Source organism: Echiichthys vipera, assembly GCF_963691815.1.
Source record: "Echiichthys vipera genome assembly, chromosome: X".
NCBI classification, from domain to species: domain Eukaryota; kingdom Metazoa; phylum Chordata; class Actinopteri; order Perciformes; family Trachinidae; genus Echiichthys; species Echiichthys vipera.
Window position 1 is genome coordinate 30,863,257 of NC_139825.1, and position 22,069 is coordinate 30,885,325.

General features: G+C 40.7%; 1 protein-coding gene across 1 annotated transcript in view; it reads right to left on the bottom strand.

The window, feature by feature from the left end:
- Window positions 1-4,957: 4,957 nt before the first annotated feature.
- kif21b (kinesin family member 21B) overlaps window positions 4,958-22,069 on the bottom strand; it is a gene marked incomplete at its 3' end in the record, with an annotated part of 58,181 nt that continues 41,069 nt past the window's right edge. The window contains exons 21-34 of the mRNA XM_083938778.1: window positions 21,283-21,448; window positions 21,016-21,076; window positions 20,775-20,823; window positions 19,800-20,044; window positions 18,501-18,569; window positions 18,243-18,353; window positions 14,697-14,735; window positions 10,065-10,201; window positions 8,949-9,129; window positions 8,488-8,652; window positions 7,538-7,655; window positions 7,279-7,449; window positions 5,657-5,856; window positions 4,958-5,057 (exon numbers count right to left, since the gene is read on the bottom strand). Coding sequence (XP_083794904.1) covers window positions 4,958-5,057; window positions 5,657-5,856; window positions 7,279-7,449; window positions 7,538-7,655; window positions 8,488-8,652; window positions 8,949-9,129; window positions 10,065-10,201; window positions 14,697-14,735; window positions 18,243-18,353; window positions 18,501-18,569; window positions 19,800-20,044; window positions 20,775-20,823; window positions 21,016-21,076; window positions 21,283-21,448 — 1,812 coding nt within the window. The remainder of the gene's footprint in view (window positions 5,058-5,656; window positions 5,857-7,278; window positions 7,450-7,537; window positions 7,656-8,487; window positions 8,653-8,948; window positions 9,130-10,064; window positions 10,202-14,696; window positions 14,736-18,242; window positions 18,354-18,500; window positions 18,570-19,799; window positions 20,045-20,774; window positions 20,824-21,015; window positions 21,077-21,282; window positions 21,449-22,069) is intronic.

A 22,069-nucleotide genomic window follows, 5' to 3' on the forward strand; every position in this document is an offset into this window, starting at 1 on the left:
CCACAGTTGATTGTTGCAGGAGAAATAGATTAAGGTTAGCCATCCTGTGTCTCAGATTATATCTTTCAAGGAGTAATATGGCCTGTTTGTGGTCAGTATTATTAAGAAGAAATGTCCAGATACCAGCAGACAGCCAGGGAAATAAGGTTGGAGATGGTCTCTCCTGAGTGTCTACAACAGTGCAAATGCTACTCCATCAAAAAGAAAATTCTCATTCTCTGGTAACATTTGCTATAAAGAAGGGGGGACTTTAAAGACAGGGACATATTGGGGGACTGGGGTATTTCTATGTCTTGACTGTTATCTTACATAATGTATCAGTGGTCTACAAACATTAACATAATCAATTTCTAAACCTACTGTAGAGCTAAACAGATGTGATCTTTAAAGTACAATTTCAGTGCTTTTAAGCCTCGTTTGGGACTCATAAACTATGTCTTTGTAACTTTGTAAACTAAGTCTAAAACTAGGCTTGATACAGATCTGGATAAACAGGTCACAGGGTATTCACAGCAGTGTTCGTAATCCAAAGTGCATGTAAATTCTAACTCACAGAGATTACTCTGAGGCCAGCTGATGAGGAAGACATCAGTTAACCTAAATCTCCTCCGAAATATAAAAAAAAGGATATGACACACCTACAGTATTTACACATCATAATGAAGTGGTGAAGACATCGGAAGAATACAAGCCTCAGAATCTGGGGCAACTTACGATGGCACATCCACTCAGGTGTTAAACTTTAAGACTGACAATAGCAGGGGGAATTAAGTTCCTGCTAAATTGCAATGTTTTGAGGTAAGGAATCAACCGATGAGTACCACAAGCATCATGCATCCTTCAACAAATGTACAAGCACAGGGCACCTAAGAGGGTGCCTAAAGCTACAATACTACAAGATCCTCTCTAGTAATAAGTAGAAGTCTGGAGAGGAGAACAAAACAGAGATAAAGGCTTTCTTAGCATTCTTATCACATGAAACACACCACAGGGCTAGTGAGAAAGGTCAGTATGGCTAATGAGCACAGATAAATACATAAGATTCCAGTGGAGTCTGACTCAAAGTCAAAGGATATAACCTATAATGTTGTGGAGGTTAATTTCCCTACTGGCCACATTTTGTACCGCTGGCTCAGGTTTAACTATGGTACTATACAATTACCACATTTCAGACACATTTCATACACATAATAAACTCAGTGCACATCTTCTCAGAGTTGAAAGACTTTCAGCTTTGGCCAGATTGGGAAGATGTCATTTAAGATGTGTACATTTTGTACAGAAAAACCACAGTACATAGATGATAAGTAAAGAGAATCAAATGCAGAAACAAAACATGGAAATTAGTCCCTTTTTTGTTTTTACAAAAAGGGTTATACATGATAGTACCTTTCTTCTCAAAGTAAAAAACAAAATCTCTCAAACAAGGCATTTGGTCAATTTAAAAAGCTACCTAAATTCACAGGGTCAACTAATGACTAAAGTATGACTAACATTATCCTTCAACCTTTACCTGAGTTTCTAAGCATTGGAAAAAGTTACAACCAAGAATCTTTCAATAAATCATCCCCATCCATACAATACAAAACCAAAACCCATTATCATTGCTTTTGGAGAATATAAGCAGCTTCAAACTCATATTGGCAACATCAACAATCAGCAGTGCATACTCCCTCTTAGAGGACATTTTGCAGAAAGTGTGTCGAAAGTATTAATTAAAGCCCCTTTCACACATGCACTGCAGCCCCTGAAATTATCTATAGACATTTTCTGCAGGAGCTGTATGTTGGAATGTAAATCAGTTGGAGAGTGGGCATGTCGATGACGTTTCTATCATGCGGCTCGCACAAAGGCAAAAGCAAACAAACATCAAGGGGAAAGAAGAAGGGTCATTAATACAAAGACGCCAACAAAAGTGTCTAACTGGAGTATCGGTAAAAGCCGATACCGAAATCGTCAAAATCAATTTCAATGTACACCAAGAGACTCAGTTGTTTATGACCAAATTACGAACTGGCTACGAGACAGCGGTGTAATCAGCTTCACGTCTTGCCTCTTCCATGCTCTAACCAGGCGCCACACCTGGCTTAAGCCAAACAGAGTATTTGCAGTTAGTAAAAACATGTCTGACACGGACAATCTCCTGCTGTGTACTGCATGTGTGAAAGGGGCAACATTGTCCGAAGTTCATATGAGAAAACGGCTTTAGGAGTGAAATTTCAGAGCTGAACAAAACTTAACTGTGCTTTGCTATTTTGATACTAATAGACATGAATTGGGTTTTTAATTAAGCAGTGAGACGTCTGTATGACAAGAAGCTTTCAAATGCTAGTAAACTGGGGTTTGCAAGGGGGGGGGGGGGGGGGGTTGGGCCGTATAAGCCACATAATGTAGGGTGGTTGAGAGAATGATCTGGCACTTTGACCTCAATGGTGTACCCAACTCACAAATGTATTAGTAGAGTGTGCTGTAGGTATGTACTGCTTGTGTCATGTGCATCTGCAGGGGTGTTTGTTTTTTGTTTTTTTTCAGCAGTTAGCTCTTACAGAGCAGATATTACAACTCGGTCAGATCCTCCGGGGCCAGTGCTACCTTAGTTGTGCTACTGGACGTGTGCTTTCCTGCTTGCAGGGTCAGCAGCTAGACAGTCTTATAGCCAGAGGGCCACAGAGGACACATCCACACTGGGTTGAAGAAACAGGGATTAAATTGAGATGCCAAAATGTTGAGCACCAAGTGTTTGTACACACAGACCCGTAAAAATGTTCCCTCCAACCTCACGCCAAAATCCATAACAACTGAGGTAGGGTAAATAATAAATTAGTAAAAGTCATAATAAAAATTAACACGACTTGTGGAACATAATAAAGCTTCAGTGATATACTGAGAGATTTGAACAAAAAGTGATCAAAGGTTGTTTCTGGTGTAAAAAAAAAATCAAGTGGTGTTTCATGTAATTATTCAATTATCCAAGATCATGCCTGACCCTCTGACAGCATCAGAACAGTGGCAACGCTAATGAACACAGGTAGTCCTGAATGGAGGAACAGGAGGAAATGGATGTTCCCGTTGTTAGTTATAGTCCCTCTGGGATTAAATTTGGTCTGTGTCTTGACTTTCAGATAGATACATGAAAACTTCTTTGAGGAAATTTATCCGTCACCGTTTCATAAGAAAGGACACTTTTTCTTTTCCTTTTAATACCAGGCTGTGTTAGTCTTCATGTCAGAAGAGGGAAATTGTTCTGCCTGGTGTATGCACGGCTGGGAAGATTCACTTTATATTGTCCAAGTCACATCACACCTGAATGGCACTTACAAATTGGCAGTACAAAAAATCTGAAAGGCAGATACTTTTTTACCTTGAATACATATTCCGCCTTGGCTTTGTCATGTTGCACCTTGACAAAGGAAAATACACCTTGATTGCCTTGGAACTGTATTTTTCAGTGTCACATCTCATTGCTAGAAGTGGACAATAAAGGGAACCACTTCACCCCTGTCACCTCTTCCTCCACACCTTTGACGACCAGATCTTCACTGTCTTGTCGCTAGAGAGAGACAAAGAGGCGTGAGATGATGAGCGAAGGAGAATACAAGAAGGTAGAAAATAACAGAACATCAATCAGGCAGTCGTCACTTTTAAAAAACAACCCATCCTACATCAGACACAACACAAAGAGATTGACTTCAAAGTACATTTTGTACACACACACACACACACACACACACACACACACACACACACACACACACACACACACACACACACACACACACACACACACACACACACACACACACACACACACACACACACACACACACACACACACACACACACACACACACACACACACACACACACACACACACACACACACACACACACACACACACACACACAAAAGTGGTGACATAACAATGACTAGTGTTTGCCCAACCTGCCAAGAACTGTACTCTCAACTGAATCTTAATTTAATTTTCTCTTTTACTGCACATTCCCAGGGTGCATCATCATATTTTTCTATTAACGCTAGCTAAAGAAGTAAGCTCTGCTCTTTGTTTTACGAGATGCTAAATTTAAACTGAGCGGATTCTGTGTGAAGCGATAATGCTTAAGGTTCTTAAATAAATTGCTCCACTTTTTGAGAAATACACCTCTTGCCCAGAGTTAGATGAGAACACTACTCTTGTGTCTGTACAATAAATATGAAGCTATAGCCAGCGGACAGTTAGCTTAGGTTGGTTTAAAGACTGGAACCACCTAATTACAAATTACAACTCCTTTAGTTAATTCCAATGTAAACTTAAGTTAACGACTGTCAAATTGCATTTTTAAAGGGGGGTTACATGCCGGACTAGATAGATCCAGGCTGGCAATTTTCCCCGTTCAGTCTTTATGCTTCAGTCTTTATGCTAATCCTGTTCAGTCTTTATGCTAACCTCGTTCAGTCTTGATGCTAACCGCTGGTTGTAGCCTTATATTGAACAGACAGACGTCAGAGTGGCATCAATCTTATCATCTATTTAACTCTTGGTTGAAATGTATTAAAAAGTGAGTAAGTCTATTTCCCCCCAAGAAATTGACCAACAGAAGCAGCAGACTAATTAGATTTGCACACATGAGGAAAAAAAAGGTTAGATTTTCTGTTTGTCTTAGTGAAGGCAGTGGTCTGCAAATTAACTGCGATAAAACGTTTTTAAAAGGTCAAGCGGAGCAGCATGTTAAAAGTCAAAAGAACAAGAAACAGCAGAAAATAATGATTTAATAAATTAAAGAAAAAACAAATAAAGAAGGATAGAAACAGAACAGGAGACAAGAGCAGGTACCGCAAAGTAAATAAAAAACATAAAGAAACAAAGGCAGAAGAAAAGAAATGCAGCAGGGAAAAAGGGTAGAAATTAGTTAAGAGAGTACCAGAGGAAAGGAGGGTTGGTGAGCGGAGAAGAGGCAATCATGGGAGGCTGGTGGCTCGGCCCTTGATGGCCAGAACCCGTCGAGGAAGACATGGGGTCAAGCCTGGCACATAGGTCCACAACTTCACCCTGCAGTCACTGGGGTCGAGGAGCAGGAGGAAGGTGAAGAACGGAAGGAGAGGAGGAAGGAATATTTTAACAAATGAGGAAATATTTGTTAACAGAAAAGATGATGGAAGAGCAGTAAGAGATGATAAGAATAAAGAAGTGATGAAACAAGAGAGTGAGAAGAGAAAAAGAGAGAAAGGGAGTAGAAAGTTAGTCATCTTCAGTGAAAGCCCACTAGCTGATAGAGTGAAGGGGAAAAACACAGAATGTCCCTGTCCCATCATCCCAGTCTGATGCCACTTTGAGCTCAGAAAAGCACAGATTTGGAGAAAAACAGGATGTAGTGTGACCATCTACAGAGGCGGACACACACCTGCAGATAGATGCTGGAGAAGAACATTAATGTTATCCAGTTCTCAGCTTTCAAACCCTCCTGATAAGGCTGGCAGTATTTATTTTTTTGTTAACAAATTCCACAAAAAGAGGTAATTGAATTGTAATAATCTTCTGGACGGATAAAGAACAATAAAAAATTATCACTATTTCATGGACACTTGTCTTACAGAACTACAGCTGGGAATATTTTTAGATTTGTGGTGATGCAGCCCACAGCACTTTTTTTTTTTTACCTGGACGCAGTGAAGATCTGTCTTGAGTTGGTACAAATGGCATTAATTGGGCTGTCATGACCTCTGACCTCTCCTATGGGCGTGAAGTTGTCTACGTTCCACACCTTCAGCATGCCGCCCCGGCAGGCGCTCAGCAGCATGGGCCGGCCCGGAACATAAGCCAGAGCGCACACCCAGTCCTTATGGGCGTTTGGGATTTGCTGTGGAGTCAAGGCAGAGAGACAAAGTCAGAGAAAGATGAAGATATTACATCTTGTGTTTTTAAATAAAATAGCAGCAGAAGAACATAAATATTCCATTCATACTGTAATATATGTAAATCCCCATCAGTAACACAGCTTGTTTCTTGAATGAATATGAATGGCAGCATACTCACCAGTACTGTATTTAGACTCAATACCGTAATTATTCTTAGCTCATGTGCCTATGTGTTTAGTATTTCACAATGGCTTCAAATGTGATTCATGAACTAAGAATGGATTCACCGGCACAAGCCGCTATTTCATGAAGCTACTGGAGAGAAATGGCAAAGAAAGCTTCAGATGCTACGATGTTTCTGCACTCAATGATACTCTCACGTCTGAGCTACTGCATCACAAGCTGGTCCATGTCAGGTTCCACTACCCTGAAACCAGTTGAGCTTCTGTGCAAAAATGCACTCAAAACTCTAGATAAAAAAAAAAAACTTTCTCTTATCATTATTGAAACATCTTAAATAAAGAAATGAAACTTACTGAGTTTTAAAAATGTTTGCACTTCACAGCCACTTCAAGAGTTTATCAAATACAGACAGACTCGGATTACCAGAGCTGTTGTAAACAGGGACTGTGAGGTTCCCTTTAGAAAAACGTCCTTCAATCATAACGCACTATCGATTTAAGGCAGTGCATTATGGAACCCTCTACCCACAACTATAAGTTGTTGTGTCCCACTTTGGCCAGCTTTTAGAGCCAAGTAAAGGTGTGGCCTATGTTGCATTCATAAGCACTGCAACATGGGACTTATCCTACATAGAGTTTACGAGCTCTGACTTCAAAGTGTTCCAGACAATTGCAGTCTAACATAAAACATGGATGACCACCGTCAAATACGTTAATAAACATATTGTTTAGCAGTGGATTACATTGGTTGACACTCGAGCGGTATTCTAGCTAAAACATCTTCATCAACTAGTCTGGGGGCCGTATGTAAAAGCTCTGCATATGGCTATGAAATTGAACTGGGTACAATAGAACAAAGTGCTGTCAATTTTGCAGCACAGCAGTGCTGTGACACTTGAAATATTGATTTTTATTTAATCAAAATGAAACCTTAATGTGTATAGAAAAAATATACTGTAATAGTAAATTATAAAAGTCTGCAAACTACCGTAGCCTCTAATATATATATATATATATATATATATTATAGAGGCTACGGTTTATATATATATGCTTCCAACTGCAGGGCCAGAAAAAAAGTCAGGAGCAGCGCAGAAGCACAGCCAGGATTGATGTAGCCACATGTATATGAAATCATTCTGCTTGCTGCTTAACTCAACCCTGCTGACCTCAAGCACAGGAACTTTTTTTCCGATCCATAACACAAAAAGAAATACTCTACATGCTGGCACTCAAACACACCTGAGTGAGTTCCTGTTGCTCCAGATCCCATTTTTTGATGCCGTTGTCTCTGGACCCGCTGAAAAGCACATCTCCCTGTACAGCCAAACACTCAATGCCGTCGTAATGGGGAGGCTCAAAGTTATGAGCTGGACCTACATTACCCAGAGTTCCCTCTGCCACATCAAACACCTGAGAAGCAAACAGGGAGCAGGAGACCGTAAAACAAGTGTCTGCATCTGTGACACTCGGGCATGGTCTGATTATGTGTGCGTGGTACCTTGACATAATGGTCTTTGGAGCCAGTGATTAGTTGATCTTTACCCAGCAGAGACTGTCCCACTGTCAGACACATGACAGAGCCAATGTGGCCTGTGAGCTTCCCCATCCCTTGCATCCTACACACACACACACACACACACACACACACACACACACACACACACACACACACACACACACACACACACACACACACACACACACACACGCGCGCGCGCACGCACGCACGCACGCACGCACGCACGCACGCACACGCACATGCACACGCACACACACATACACATACACATACACATACACACGCACATGCAACCAGCAACCAGCAAAAGATGGGGAAGCAAAGGTCAGGTGAGATTCATTACTTACAAGAATTTGATTTTCAAGTTTTCACTGAATGAAATCACTTTTTGTTTCGGGAGTAAAGTAAAACTGCTGACAGACAGGATGCCATTGGCGGAGATGATGCTGCTGAAATGTATAATACATTAATTTTTTTCATTTCTGGGGGTTGCTATGCATAATTAATTCGGTCTGAAACCTTCAGCGTAAACTGTCTTGTTTCCCTCTGGATGCTGCAAACTGGGGAGGAAAAAACAGGCGATGCCGCTTAATTTCATAAATGGGTACCTTGAAGAAAACATACTCATTTACACACCAGCACTGAATTCCTGCACCTTCTTTTGACATTCTTTCTAATCTTGAAATCAGATGTTAATCAGCTCTCTTGTTGATCAACATCGGACAGGTGAATATACACGTCCGCATCGGTAAGAATTTAGAGCTGTCTGCCGTGACTGCATGAATAAAACCGATGGCTGTGGTGATGACTAAGCATATAAATCAATACGTAGATACATGATTGACTCAACACCTAACAAAATTAAGAAAGGTAATTGAATGAATAAATATAATCTTTGACTAAATAAATAAATGAATGATGAAATGTACCTGTTGAGGTCCCACATACGAACAGTGTTTCCAGCAGCAGCATAGAGCACAGATCCTGACGGGTTGAGGGCTATCTGATTAATTTGACACTCGCCCTGTGCAAAAGTTATTGTGCGGGTGGTGGTGCCCGCACATGCATCACCTGAAACTACCTGCCCCGACGAACTGTGGGGGTAAAGAGAAGCAAAAAAGTATGAGATAAGAGGAGAATGATAAGGAGGTCACGAGGTAGGGGAGACATAACAAGTGTAATGAGCAGAACTTTACAGTTATCATTCCTCTGGATGCTTTTCACGTCAAATGTTCCCACATTTAATTTGTCACTTTTCCACAACTCGAAACACATCACTGAACTGAACAGACCCTAAATCACTTCTGTCAAATATCTTTTTAGCTACATATTTTTTAAATTTAATTGCTCCAAATCCTTCCGTCTGGCCGGCTGCAGTGAGGAAACTTACGTTAGCGTGCGGACACACTTGGCAGAGTCGCGGATATCCCACACCTTGATGTAGGAGGTGGAGACAGAGAAGACCAGACAGGAAGAAGGACTATACTTGACTGACACCACATTGTTCGGGTGGCCTTTTAGGGTGACGATCTCTTGACCTGTTACCAGGTTCCACATCTTACAGGTACGATCTATAGGAGGAAAAAAGGGCAGTTCAAATACTCGCTCAGGATTAACACTTGCATGCATATTATACTGCATTAAATGGATCACATTATTCTATTTTCTATCATTTTTGCTGCATGCCTCATTGCCAGTATTTATGTTTTTTGACAAATGTACAGGACTAAAATTATACCACTTATTGAAGGAATAATTATTTAAATGCTAAACCTAGTTAACACTTCTCTTTGTGAGCAGAACAGAGGCACTATTTGACATTTGACAAGTCCTCACTGAAGCGCCCGGGTTCAAACCTTTTCAAAACAAAACAAAAAATCTGCAGCCCCATGTCAGACACTTGAAAATGTTCAAGTGGTTCACCTTCCAGCATGACAACGACCCAAAACACACCGCCAGAAAAACAACACAGTGGCTAAAGGACAGGAAGGTGAATGTCCTAAAGTGTCAGGACATCTGTGAATGGACTTGAAGAGCGCAGTCCTACTCTAACAGTTCTGCAGTAAAGAATGGGGAAATATTCCCCAGTCTAGGTTCACAAAGCTGGTAGAGACAAATCCAAACAGATTGATGCTGTAATTAAAGCAAAAGCTGCCTCCACAAAGGATTACATCTGGGGACTCATCACTTTTCCAACCCTGCTATTCTAGTTTTTCATTTTTTTATTACTTTTCAGAAATCTAGAAAAAAACTATTTCCCTTGATTTGTAAATCACGCTGGAAAAATCTCTATATATTTTTAATGTATTATCATTTCAGGCTGTAAAATGAAAAAAGTGACCATTTCAAAAGGGTACCATGACTTTCTATAGGCACTGTATGTTTATTTGCACATAGAGCGGGGAGACATGTGGCAAATGCCGAAGTCATCATGTTAATGTGCTCAATGTGAATTGATCAATTTAAAAAGATATTTAAATATTAAGTATAGTATAGTTAATGGTACCTTTAGATCCAGTGAATAGCAGCTCATCTGTAGCATCCACACACAGGACTGGCTTCGAATGGCCCTCGGCTACAGACAGACACTGGAGGGGTGCCGTCCGACCCCCCTTCACACCCCCGATGGGATTGATCACACCCCTAAAGAGCACACACACACACATACGCAGTGTCTCAATGTCTTCAAAATGAATCATTGAGGCTGATTTCTTCCCATCTTTACAGATGTTTTCACTATAAAACACAGGCCGATCACAAACATGCACACAAAACAACAAATATTCTTTCCATCATACAGAGATAATAAATCCCATACAAACCTCACAGATAATGTCCTCCCCTAAATAACTATGCACCTTTGCAATCACACACACAACTTCCTGTTGGTTTTCTGATCCCACTTGCCTGCCTTTCCTCCAGCTCCCTGATTTCCTTTTGTTGTGGATAGGGATGTCACTATATGGGATTTTGTTATCACGATTATTGAATAATTGAAATATCATGGTGTAACATTTTCCGCAAATATTAATCTGAAATTTATTATTCCACACTACGGACAGAAAAAGACACACAAGCATTTATTCGGTCCTGTCCTGCACATTGAACATGTCAGCCTGCTTGGAATTGAAAATAAAGATTTCAGCACATACTCATACAGGATACTGGAGGTACATCCAGGTTACTAGGACATCTCCCCGCAAGATTCAGGAAGTAAACAGAAACACGTTGTGAACTACTCCAGAGTTTAAACTGTTTTGGTTCAGCTTAGTCACATTAAATTCCTTGACGTGAGCATAACAACTCACACACAAACAAAACAAACCGGCGTACACATACACACTTGTCAAACAATGAGACTTGCAAGATTTATTTTAACAGGGCAACAGTGCAGGAATCAGGAAACCAAAGATATCGTAGCTTCAACAATTCTTACAGTTATGAAACTGTGATATTATGTTACCATGGTAATGGCAAGATCAGTTAATCCTGACAACCCTAGTTATGGAACAGACCAATTAAGGCACTACATCAGTAAGAGCTGCTGTCCTATTCACCTAGTCTTTCACCTCTCTCTCTGTCTGTCTGTCTGTCTGTCCGTTTCTCTCTCTTTAACACACACACACACACACACACACACGCGCGCGCGCGCACGCACGCACACGCACGCGCACACGCACACGCACACGCACACGCACACGCACAGCCTCTTGGTTTGTGCACTCAATCTCTATGGTTGAACCTCAACCCCCTCAACCCCCCAATCTGTCCTACTGACAGCCCCAGAGTGCCTGGAGAGCAGTCAGCAGAGTGAGACAGAGCAGGCATAGGGTGAAAAAAGAAGGAAGAAGGAGGAATGTGGGAAAATTGGTCCCTGGTGGGCATCCTAATAACACAAGTGGTGGTTTAGTGTGTAAGAGTGTGTATCTGTGTGAGAAGGTAGTGCGCAAAACAGTGAGGGAGAGCCAGAGGATGGAAAGGACGTAGGAAAAGAGAATCTGTGATTACACACAAAACTCGGGATAGGTTTTGTTTCTATATAGGGTAAGAAGAACACAGATGGGTGCGCTTCAAAGATAGCAACATGCTCCTCTTCTGTGCCTTTATTTACGCTGATGTCTCAGCGTGAAAACACACACAGACACAAATACACATCTCTGATTAAAAATCAAACACTTAACCATCCTTTTGCCTTTTTCTTTTTAACAGTGCATAAAAACACCAACCAAAATCAAAAACTGTCAATCAGTGAAAAGTGATTGCATGCATGTCTGCCGAGTGTCGTGACAACACAAAAGAGAACCTACATGTGCAGAATAAGCTCAGAAAATTGTTTACAACAGCCACAGCCTGGAAGACCAACTACACAGCAGCTTGCAACTCAAAAATAAGCCACAGCACAATGTCCTGAGACGTCATCATCATCACATGCAACATCCATTCTCTGCCAGCAGGGTGGGAGCTGGCTCTCACTTCAGCACCTTCACAGCCAATCGCCTCTAAGACCCAGGGAAAAGGGTATGTGGTACATGTGGGTGAGGGGAAAGACAAGTCGATAACATAGTCAGATTATCAGCTTCTGTTCCTCTGCAGGGCTGCCAAACCTGACAGGTGTATGTTTGCATACAGCATCAAATACAACCTGTGCCAAACCTTTTGGGGCCAAATTCCATTTTTGGAAACATTGATGATAGAAGTCAGTTATTTTATTTAAAAAAAACAACAACAAAAAAAACAACAAGGGAAAGACAGTTCCCTCGTGGAAATTCTATTATTTTGATTTTTTAATGGATGGAGAAGAGATGGAAAGGAACAGGTGCATTTGCATTTGAATGAACCTTATCACTCTGAAGGCTGTTTTCTTCTTGTCTGATGAAGATCTTACACTCCATGATCATTGGTTAAAATGGGAAGTCAGTTAATTAAACAGACATGTACTACACATTCTTCTATAACATTTTTAATGCATCACTCTCTTTCTCACAGCACAACGCTGGTAAAAGTGGCAGAAAGTGTTCCCATTCTATCAGCGTCTGTGGAAAATATCATAGTGTGCTGTGTTGAGGGCTGCTAATGGATTTTGCAGGGCCAAGCACCAAGAAACCAGCAGACTAATGAAAACATGGAGGGAGATCAGTGTGTGATCTTTGCAATACACAGAAAAACAGACAGAAGAGCCTTAGTGTGTGCGTGTGAGATAAATTCTTTTTTTATCATTTGTACATTTTCTTACAGGAATAGTTTAATATTTTGGAAAAAAACTTTTGTTTATTTGATTTCATATTAAAAGTTAGATGAGAAGAGGGAGTAGTCAATAAGCTTAGCTTAGCATAGCGACTTGAGGTGGAGTGAAATAGCAGCCTTGCTCTGTCCCAAGGCAACTCCCTAAATAACTAATGAGCCCATTAACATGTTGTGTTGCCTTTAATATGTACAAAAAAAACTGCAGGTTAAGAGCATCTGCTGATTGCATGGTAAAGAGTGATGACACGGTTTTTTGTATGGATTAAACAAACATGATATAATTGTTCATCAGTGAAGTTTAGGCTGGTATACAAATATTATCTTTAGAGAGAGCCAGGCTAGCTTTTTGCCTGTTTCCACTCTTTGTGCTAAGCTAACTGGCTGCTAGCTACAGCTACAGATTTAACAAACAGAAATGAAAGTGACACCAGTCTTCTCATCTACAGTAACACTCGCCAAGGAAGTGAATGCGTCTATTTCTAAATGTTCGAGCTATTCCTTAAACACGTACGTACTTCTAAACATCTATCAGTACTGCAGTCCTCACTGAAAATTAAGTTATATAGAAAATTACTGATCATTGTTGTCCGTTGTGTCAGATGTGATACATCAAAGTGGTTACTAGTCATAAGATAATAGGCAAATACGTTTTAGTGTGGAACCTCTCAGGTAATTTTCCAAGGGCTTTTATCAACAGTGCAAACCAAAATGCCTCTGGACGGAATAGATAGACCTGCAACCCATCAGAGCAACGAAATGTGTCGCTGAGCGGCACATGAAAGTTCTAGTGGTGCTTGATCCGTTTTGAAGCAGGAAAAAAATGGCAGCCGGGCCACAAACTCTCTTAAATGACTGCAAAACAGCATTAAATAACAGAGTTCTTACAACTTTTCCAAGGTCAAATTCAAGCATTTTTCAAGCACTTTAAAAGTTCATTTTCAAGCTCTTCCAGCACCTTACAGCTGTGGTAAATTCAGTATTTCTACGTACACATACATATTGAAAATGATTATTTCACTTTTTTTTAATCACATTATAAGAGATAGAATTTTTTTAAACAACTAAAATTGTGTTTTGTAATTACATTTATATGACATAGCTATTTGTTGTAAGAGAAATGTGAATACAACTTCAAGCCTTTTCAAGAACCTCATCCCAAATTCAAGCACTTTTCAAACCTTGAAAACAAAACATTAAAATTCAAGCATTTTCAAGGATTCAAACACCCGTACGAACCCTGAAATAAGCTTCTGAAAACATTGTTGTCGACAAATAGGCAATACAGTAACAGAATCTTGATCCATATATGATCAGAGCTCCCTAGTTTGACGGTTTGATCTGAGTTTTTAATGAGCCTGGTCAGTTGCGCTGGACAGAGAATGCCAGTCATGTTCAAGCATGACCCTCCTCTGTCAGTCATCAACTTAAAATCACTCTACATGAGAAACAACTGATTGGCCCATCAGAGTTGCTGGGAACCTGTCTGAATGTGAAGGGGGCCAGGCGAATCCACCAGAGCAAATGAGACATGAGCTCGGCAAATCGGTCTGGTTCCCCGGCTAGTAATATGATGTTTCAATAATATTTGCACATTGTCATATTTGCTTTTTGCCCCTGCAGCCTGCAGAAAAGTAAGGTTCATTCAGGTGTTGTTTGCGAGCAACAAACCAGAGAAACACAATATCACAGGTGGGAAAAGGCCGGCGGCCCAAGAGTTGTGTGTGGTTAAAACATGCACCACAGAGACCTCACCCACAAGAGGGTGGAGGGGGTTGGGGGGGTGTAGATGAAGGAGAGGCCAGGCGAGGCACTGACTACCGGTGCAGACAAGACAACACCAGGTGAGTTTACAGGCAAATGGGAAAACAGAGAGTGACAAACACAGATCCTCTACCTGAGCACCTCGGAGAGCGAGGAGTCGCTGTCATCTGACCTGGAGGCAGAAGAGGAGCAGGAGAGGGGAGGTGGGGTGGGAAGAGGAAAGGGTTAACCACGCTAAGGTAAGACAAAAGGGTTACTGGCAGAGGGTTAAAGGGAGGAGTGACTGGAGGAAGGGTTTTAGATTTAAAGCAGTGAGCAAATTGGCAGGAAAGCTCGGCCAAACAATAAAGCTTGTCCAGTGATTATATCAGGCAGTTTGCCATGAAATGTGCTTCTTCCCAAAGATAACCAGTGAACAGGCTGTATTTATTGACGACTGTCAGCAGATGTTTTCCTTTCTAAAGCATGTTTACTGTGGGTACACCCACACTGAGCAATGGCAGATTTAGTGGACTTCCCTAGTGGTATTAGGGCCAATATTAAAAGGTTAAGGGTTCAAAGAAATAAAAAGATATTTTGGCTCATTCAATTTCGTGCTGAGAGTTGAATGAGAGAATTGATACCACTCTTATATTTATCCGTTGAGTATAAGATTACAGCCAGGAAGCCGGTTAGCCTAGCATAAAAACCAGAAATGAGGAAACGGCTAGCTTAGCTCTGTCCAATGGTAACATAATATGTTTACCAGCACCTCCAAAGCTCACTCACCTTTGAATACATAAAAAGAGACAAACAGTTTGTGGTTTTTGAGGCGCTGGCAGTAAGATGTTGTTACATTTGGACAAAGCCGAGTTAGCCGTTTCAAGTCTTTATGCCTAGATAAGTTAGCCAGCTGGCTGTAGCTTTCAATTTGGCGTCCATACACGAGAATGATTTTCTCATCAACTTGCAAGAAAGTGAAAAATAGCATTTCCTAATAAGATGAACTATCCTCTTGAACAAGGCAGAAAGAAAGGTAAGTAGTTAAGGAGGAAACACTGGTGCCAGGGTAGTCATACACAAGTCAAAGAACTGCACATTACAATTTCTTCACTACATTTTCACCCAATGCATGACTTCCGCTGATGCCAATGCCTCCCACATCTACTCTTTCCAGCCATATACAGGGAATTAGTGCAGAAAAGAACATAAAGGACAACAATCAGGGTTAACGGAAGGGGATAATCCAGAATGGAGGATAAGGCTGTCTATTAAACTCACAGGAGGGCCCGTTCAAAGCTGTTGAGGGTAAAATCCAGACCAATACAGTACCCCCACTGCGTGTAACAGTGCAATAAAAGTGTTATTACATTGTAAATATTTTATAGCCTCAGGTTTGTCACCATGAAGGCCTGTGTTTTACACTCTGAGCATGAAATATTAAAACAAAATGGCTCTGGGTCTGTCAGGAGGGAACAGCAGTGTTAAAAGGTGAAAGAAGTTCCTCTAATTTCTTGGTATTTACTGCTGGCCACAGTGGCTATTAGCATAGTGATATCCGCTTTTCTTTCAGACTCTCAAGACAAAATCCTGTTAAAATTCATTGGTTTTAGAGGATGCAAATGTAATGTGAAGATTAAAATGGTGCTTGGATTCAAAGCCTCTTTATCCGTCAGAAGACAGTAAAACTTTTCTGTTCAAAATTAATTTTCCTCATTCTAACATTTATTTTAAATATGTGTCTAATGCCTGATCCCTGTCTCATAGGCAACAAACCTATTCAAAATGAATCGGTCGAAAAACAGAAGCAGTCCGTCCGTACGGTCCTAATCCCAAAACCTCTCACTACATTTTAATAGGGTTTGTGAACTTGCAAAGATGCACTTGCAAACATCACTATCCTCATTTTTTGCATAGCAGTCAGCTTCTCATTTGACAGCCAATTACACAGAATTCATAGAGACGATCCAGACTGGCTTTCTAATTATTTTTTCAATACCTTGGTTCCATTTAGCTTTGTATTTATGCTTGTGATGATGAATTAAGTGTCAGAGTTAGACCAGTGTCAGTAATGTTAGGACAGGGAAACCAAACAAGGTAAAAAATATTATTTAAATGATGAATCTTTGGTTTAAAAAACAAACAAAAATGCTGTATCTAGTATTCACTTCAGTAAACAAAGCATTTACCCCCAACCGCACCTCACTTAAAAAAAGAGTGCAAAAGAGAAAATTATGTTAATACCTTGCATCAGATTGCAACACTTGAAATGCTCACTGCAACAAAAGCTAAAAGGAAAAAACAATCCCCACCCTTTTATCCCCCTGCATTACGCTTTAGGAAGGCTTCTCCTGTGGGAGCTAAACATGCGACCCTAAACATAAATATCCTCCCACACTGCCACCCTGAGTTAATTCAAAATGCCTACTAATCTCACAACAGCTGCATAGAAAGATGACAAGAGCCAACTCATTTACCTACCCCTGCTCCACATAATGAGGACCCACAGGCTCCGACACACGTATTCACACAGTGCACACAAACACAACGGTCTAACTTATTTCACATAACATCCTCACTGATGTTTTGGGGTCAATAAAGATGAGAAATGTTCTGGATTAATAACGATTACAAAACAAAACAACTTTAGAGCAGAGCGAAATGCTTACTGAAATTAACTGTTGACATTTGTCAGAGCGGAAAGCTGGAATTGATTGTGAGCAGGAAAGGCAAACAGCCAGTTGCTCATTCCAGATTTAGCACCATCGCAGCTGACATTAACATGGATTTTATATCCACATTGCGTCTCCATCTGATGTAGCTGGACTACACACGTACATAATGAGAAGTCTTCATAACATTAATTTAACCTTTATGTATATAAATAGGATGAAAACATCATAACAAACAGACCAATTTGACACTGCATCTAACTACAGCCTCGAAATTACCATAAATTTGAATCAAATTCTCTCTGACACAGTGTCATCAAACCTCAATATAATGAGCAAAGATTTATTACATGGCTGTTTTTTTATTGGATTAGATTAGATTGGACAAGTTGATATATCCTTCTCTTGCCTAAATGCAGATCGTGTACATCATTATCATGCACATCCTGTCATCGCAAAACAGACACACATCTTGTTTTGTGTTTTTACACAACCACCCTGACAGTTTGCTTCTACAAAAGGATGTTACCATCTGAGCTAGTTGCCTCATTTGCATTTGTTTCCTGGTAACTCCTGTATATCGACTGGAAACACGCTGCAATTACACCTTGTTGTTAGTGTGGCTAAATGCAGTCTGTGGTTGTGGTTTGGATGATTAGATCTTCAAAGCCTCCAGAGTGCACTTAACGGCTGGATTTTGTGAATGTTTGCACCATCTGCCCGCTCTGAGGCACTGCATTTGATTGAAATTCTTTTTTTTTTTATCTGAGAGTGAGATATATCTGAAGATGACCAGCTGGAATAGAACACTCTTACGTCAACACTGCGGACAAAAGCACTTCCTCTAAAAAAAAGGCCTGACCTTCAGCCTATGACCATATAAACCATGGAAGAAAAGAAAAGAAAAGAAGAAAAAAAGGAAAGAGAAGAATGAATCTCAGTGAGACTGAATTGATCAATTGAGAATGTGGGGACAAAAGACCAAAGGCATTGTATTAATGTACGTATTTGTGCAAGAGTGTACTCACTTGTCCAGAGCAGAACCTTGGGTTTGGTTGCTGGTGAGCCTTGAGAAGACATTGCGGTCGTTTCTGGTCCTCAGAGGAGGGGAGGAGGGCGGAGTATAGCCGTCAGTGGGCCTGATAAGAGGCGGGAGGGTGAGGAAGGTTAAGGATAAGGAAAGACAAGACTTAAAAGGAAAGAAGCATGCAAATTATATTACACAGTTTAAAAAAAAGTGATCAACCCGGCAACAAAATTTAATTTTAGCATTGCAGTGAATGTACCTGTACGAGCGATCATAAGATTTCCTCCTTGTTAGAGGGGACGTGTCATAACCCCGGGACTGCCTGGGACTGACACACACACACACACACACACACACACACACACACACACACACACACACACACACACACACACACACACACACACACACACACACACACACACACACACACACACACACACACACACACACACACACACACACACACACACACACACACACACACACACACACACACACACACACACACACACACACACACACACACACACACAAGCAAATCAAGGGAATGCACAGAAAGGGATGATATACGTCTACTGTATATATAAACTGTTGGGAATATATAAGCAACAAGGGTTTTATGCAATTTAAAAGCATTTCTAGTCTAATTTTTCTAAATATCAAATCACACACAACCAGGTTTCATAGCCCCGAGGACTGATATAATAAAAATTTCCTTGGCTTGCCCTTTTTTTCTCCCTAAAGCACTTTTATAATCTAAAAAATGCGAGGCCTCTTGCAGATTTCCAGTGATTGTTAACATGGAAGTGTACAGTAGGAAAAAGACACATCAACTTTGTCTCCGTTATCAGGTGTATGGTTATGCAATTATCCTCTATTTTATGTTTCGTTCTCGCCTGTTTTATAAAATTGTTGCATATGCTCCAGTTCAACGCAACATCAGCACTCTGTGACTCTGCTCTTCAACGTGCTCGAGGGCACTTCAGCAGAACAAATGTTTAACAACATGGGGATTAGGGATGAGGTTCTCTAACTGAAGAAGACTCTAACTGACAGGCCACCCTGCTGGCCCACACAATAGAGCGATGATATCCCAACCACAGGGATAGTCGTACCCCAGGAGGTACTTCTGCAGGTGTCAGGTGGTACTTTGAAAGATTTGGAGAGAAGCTCAACTCGTTTGACAAAAAAGAAATTACGACTTTATTTAAAAATATATATATATATCCACATACTGGGCCAGCTTTCACTATTTAGTTCCAATTGTTAGCTAATGGAAAAAGGTGAAAATGCTGCATGTATTGGATAAGTGGTTGACCTACTACTAAAAAGTAATGGAATAACAATTGTGGTATTGATGAAGAGGTACTTGAGCTGTGTGGGCACATCAGACAAAGAAGATCGGAAACCACTGCCATATGGTGCAACAACAAACTGATGACTGCGTGTGTAGTTGAATTTCCTGTGTGTTTGAAATGTGCTATATAAATAAATAAAGCTTCCCTGACTTGCCATGCCCGTAGCTTCACCACAGTGATCATTATGGTTCACTTACAAGGTGTGTCCCCTGACAGGCAGGCTTATGGTGCGGGAAGCCCGGTCCCTGTGGTAGGGGTCTCGCAGGGCCAGACTGAGCCCCAGACTCGCCGTCCCCAGGCTCATGCTATCTTCCTGGATGTCCGTCAGCGAGGCCAGAGACTTGGTAATGTGCTGTGGCTTGCTGCCTGATGGGGGGTCCAGAATGGGACCCAGATACTCCGCAGACACGGCCTTCATCTGAGCTGACAGACGGGGCTCCATCTGGTTGAATAAATGTGCACCATTTATGTTAGGGAAGAATAGAAAGTGATGAGCACAGAAAAAAGAGAATGATATAAGAAAGGAGCACAGTGGGATATAAAAAACTGACATGAAATAATGATAAAGATTTAATTTAATTGAGGCACAAAAGGAAATTAATAATATACTGCTGAAACGTCATTCAGCAGGGAAAATGGCAAAGACAATATGAAACCAGCTAAATAAACATGATAGGAAAGAGAAAGAAGCCGTTGTGGGGTCAAACCAAAGTGGGGTGGAGAAAAACAACAAAAAAAGAATAGACAAATATAGAGAATACAGCATTAACAAGATGATAAACGGGATTGGTGTCAAATCAGGAACTCCTCCACATAATAAACCAAGCTTTAGGAAATGCTTATACCGCCACCATGTGGTTCTAAACAACAATGGCAGCTGCTCTGACAGACAAAATGTGGCATCAAAAAATAGAGCGAGGGTCTAAAAACAATCACTACAGCAAAAACGCTAATGCAATCTGACAACATGCAGAGACATGATTCATAAAGGTCTGGCAAGGTATGGCAAGACGCGGGTTTGGTTTTTAGCACAAAATATGGAAGAAATATTCACAGCTGGATTCAAGAATACTGGACAGAGAACACATTTGTTGTGTAAAGACGAAGAATGTGGAATAAAATCACGTTATAGCTCAACAGCAACTACGCACGTCAACACAAATCAGCTGTACCTTTATTTTGAAATCCTCTTGGCTGTTGGACTCTTTCATTTGAGATACACTGCAGAAAGAGAGTTCATGATAGTAAGAGAAAACTACGTGGATGCAGAGAGAAATGAGAAATGGAGTACATGTTTTTCAGATTTAACTTTGTCCATGATGAACACTACATTGACTAATTTTAGCACACTGTGGTGAACACAAAATGGGTCAGGCAGAGAGGAGCATTTTGTGTGGGCGACTGCAGTCTCACCTGCTGTCGGAGGCTTGGCTGAACTCAGAGGGCTCCTCGTCTGTGCTGGTGTAACCATTTTCTGGAAGCACATAAAACAAACAGCTTCATGCACTGCCAATTGGTAAGTCTGTACAGTGCATGGCATAACATAATCCACTACCGCATTTTCTAATTTGACTTGCATTTTTCAATTTTAACATATTCACTAAAGCTGATTAAGGCAATGAAGCATGCAGAATAAAGTCTCCGTCACTCAGACCTAAACACAAACCACCACTCACTTACCCTGCTGTACGTTGTGGATGAGGGCCTGGAGTTCAGGGATGTATTCTGCTTTTTCTCGCAGGGCATCAAGGATGATGTGATTGTGAGAGGAGCCAATCATGTCTGTCTGTCTCAGCTGACCCTCCAGCAGACGGACCTGAGCCTCCTTCTGAGCCACCTGTAAACTCTGGGTGCACACAAATAAACAGACAAATCAATAATGATCACACACATGGACACAGAAGAATGTAGCATTCAATGTTTGGATTAGGTATTAATCATGCAACAGGAGATGAGGACACCTAGTTAATATAGTGTTTAAACTTTCTAAAGGGTGATTATTCATTTTTTGTACCAACAAAGAGGTGTCCCTGACTGCATCTTGCAGTACAAAGAGACACCACTAGAGAGCACCCCAATTTTATTTTTTGTTGAAGCAACATATTTTCTTTCACACCCCAAGAGTACAGATTTGAAAAATATTAATTTTATTATTTATTTTACAAATATCTCCAAGCTCAAACTCACCTATGGAATTTTTGGTAGTTTTCATCAGTGGCAGAATAGATACTTCAATCTTAAGTGAAAGTACCAATACTACAGAGTAATATATTCATACAAAAATCTTACTTAAAGTGAAATTCCAGCGCAAAATCAATAAGCCATCGAGTCATTTTTTTTGTGTATGAACTATTAACAAGTAATCCGGTAGAGTCACTAACAGCCGGAAGTGGCTACCACTGATTAGCTTGGGGCAGTACAGTGAAGGCATCAAAACGGCTTTTTTTAACCACTAATACTACTCAAA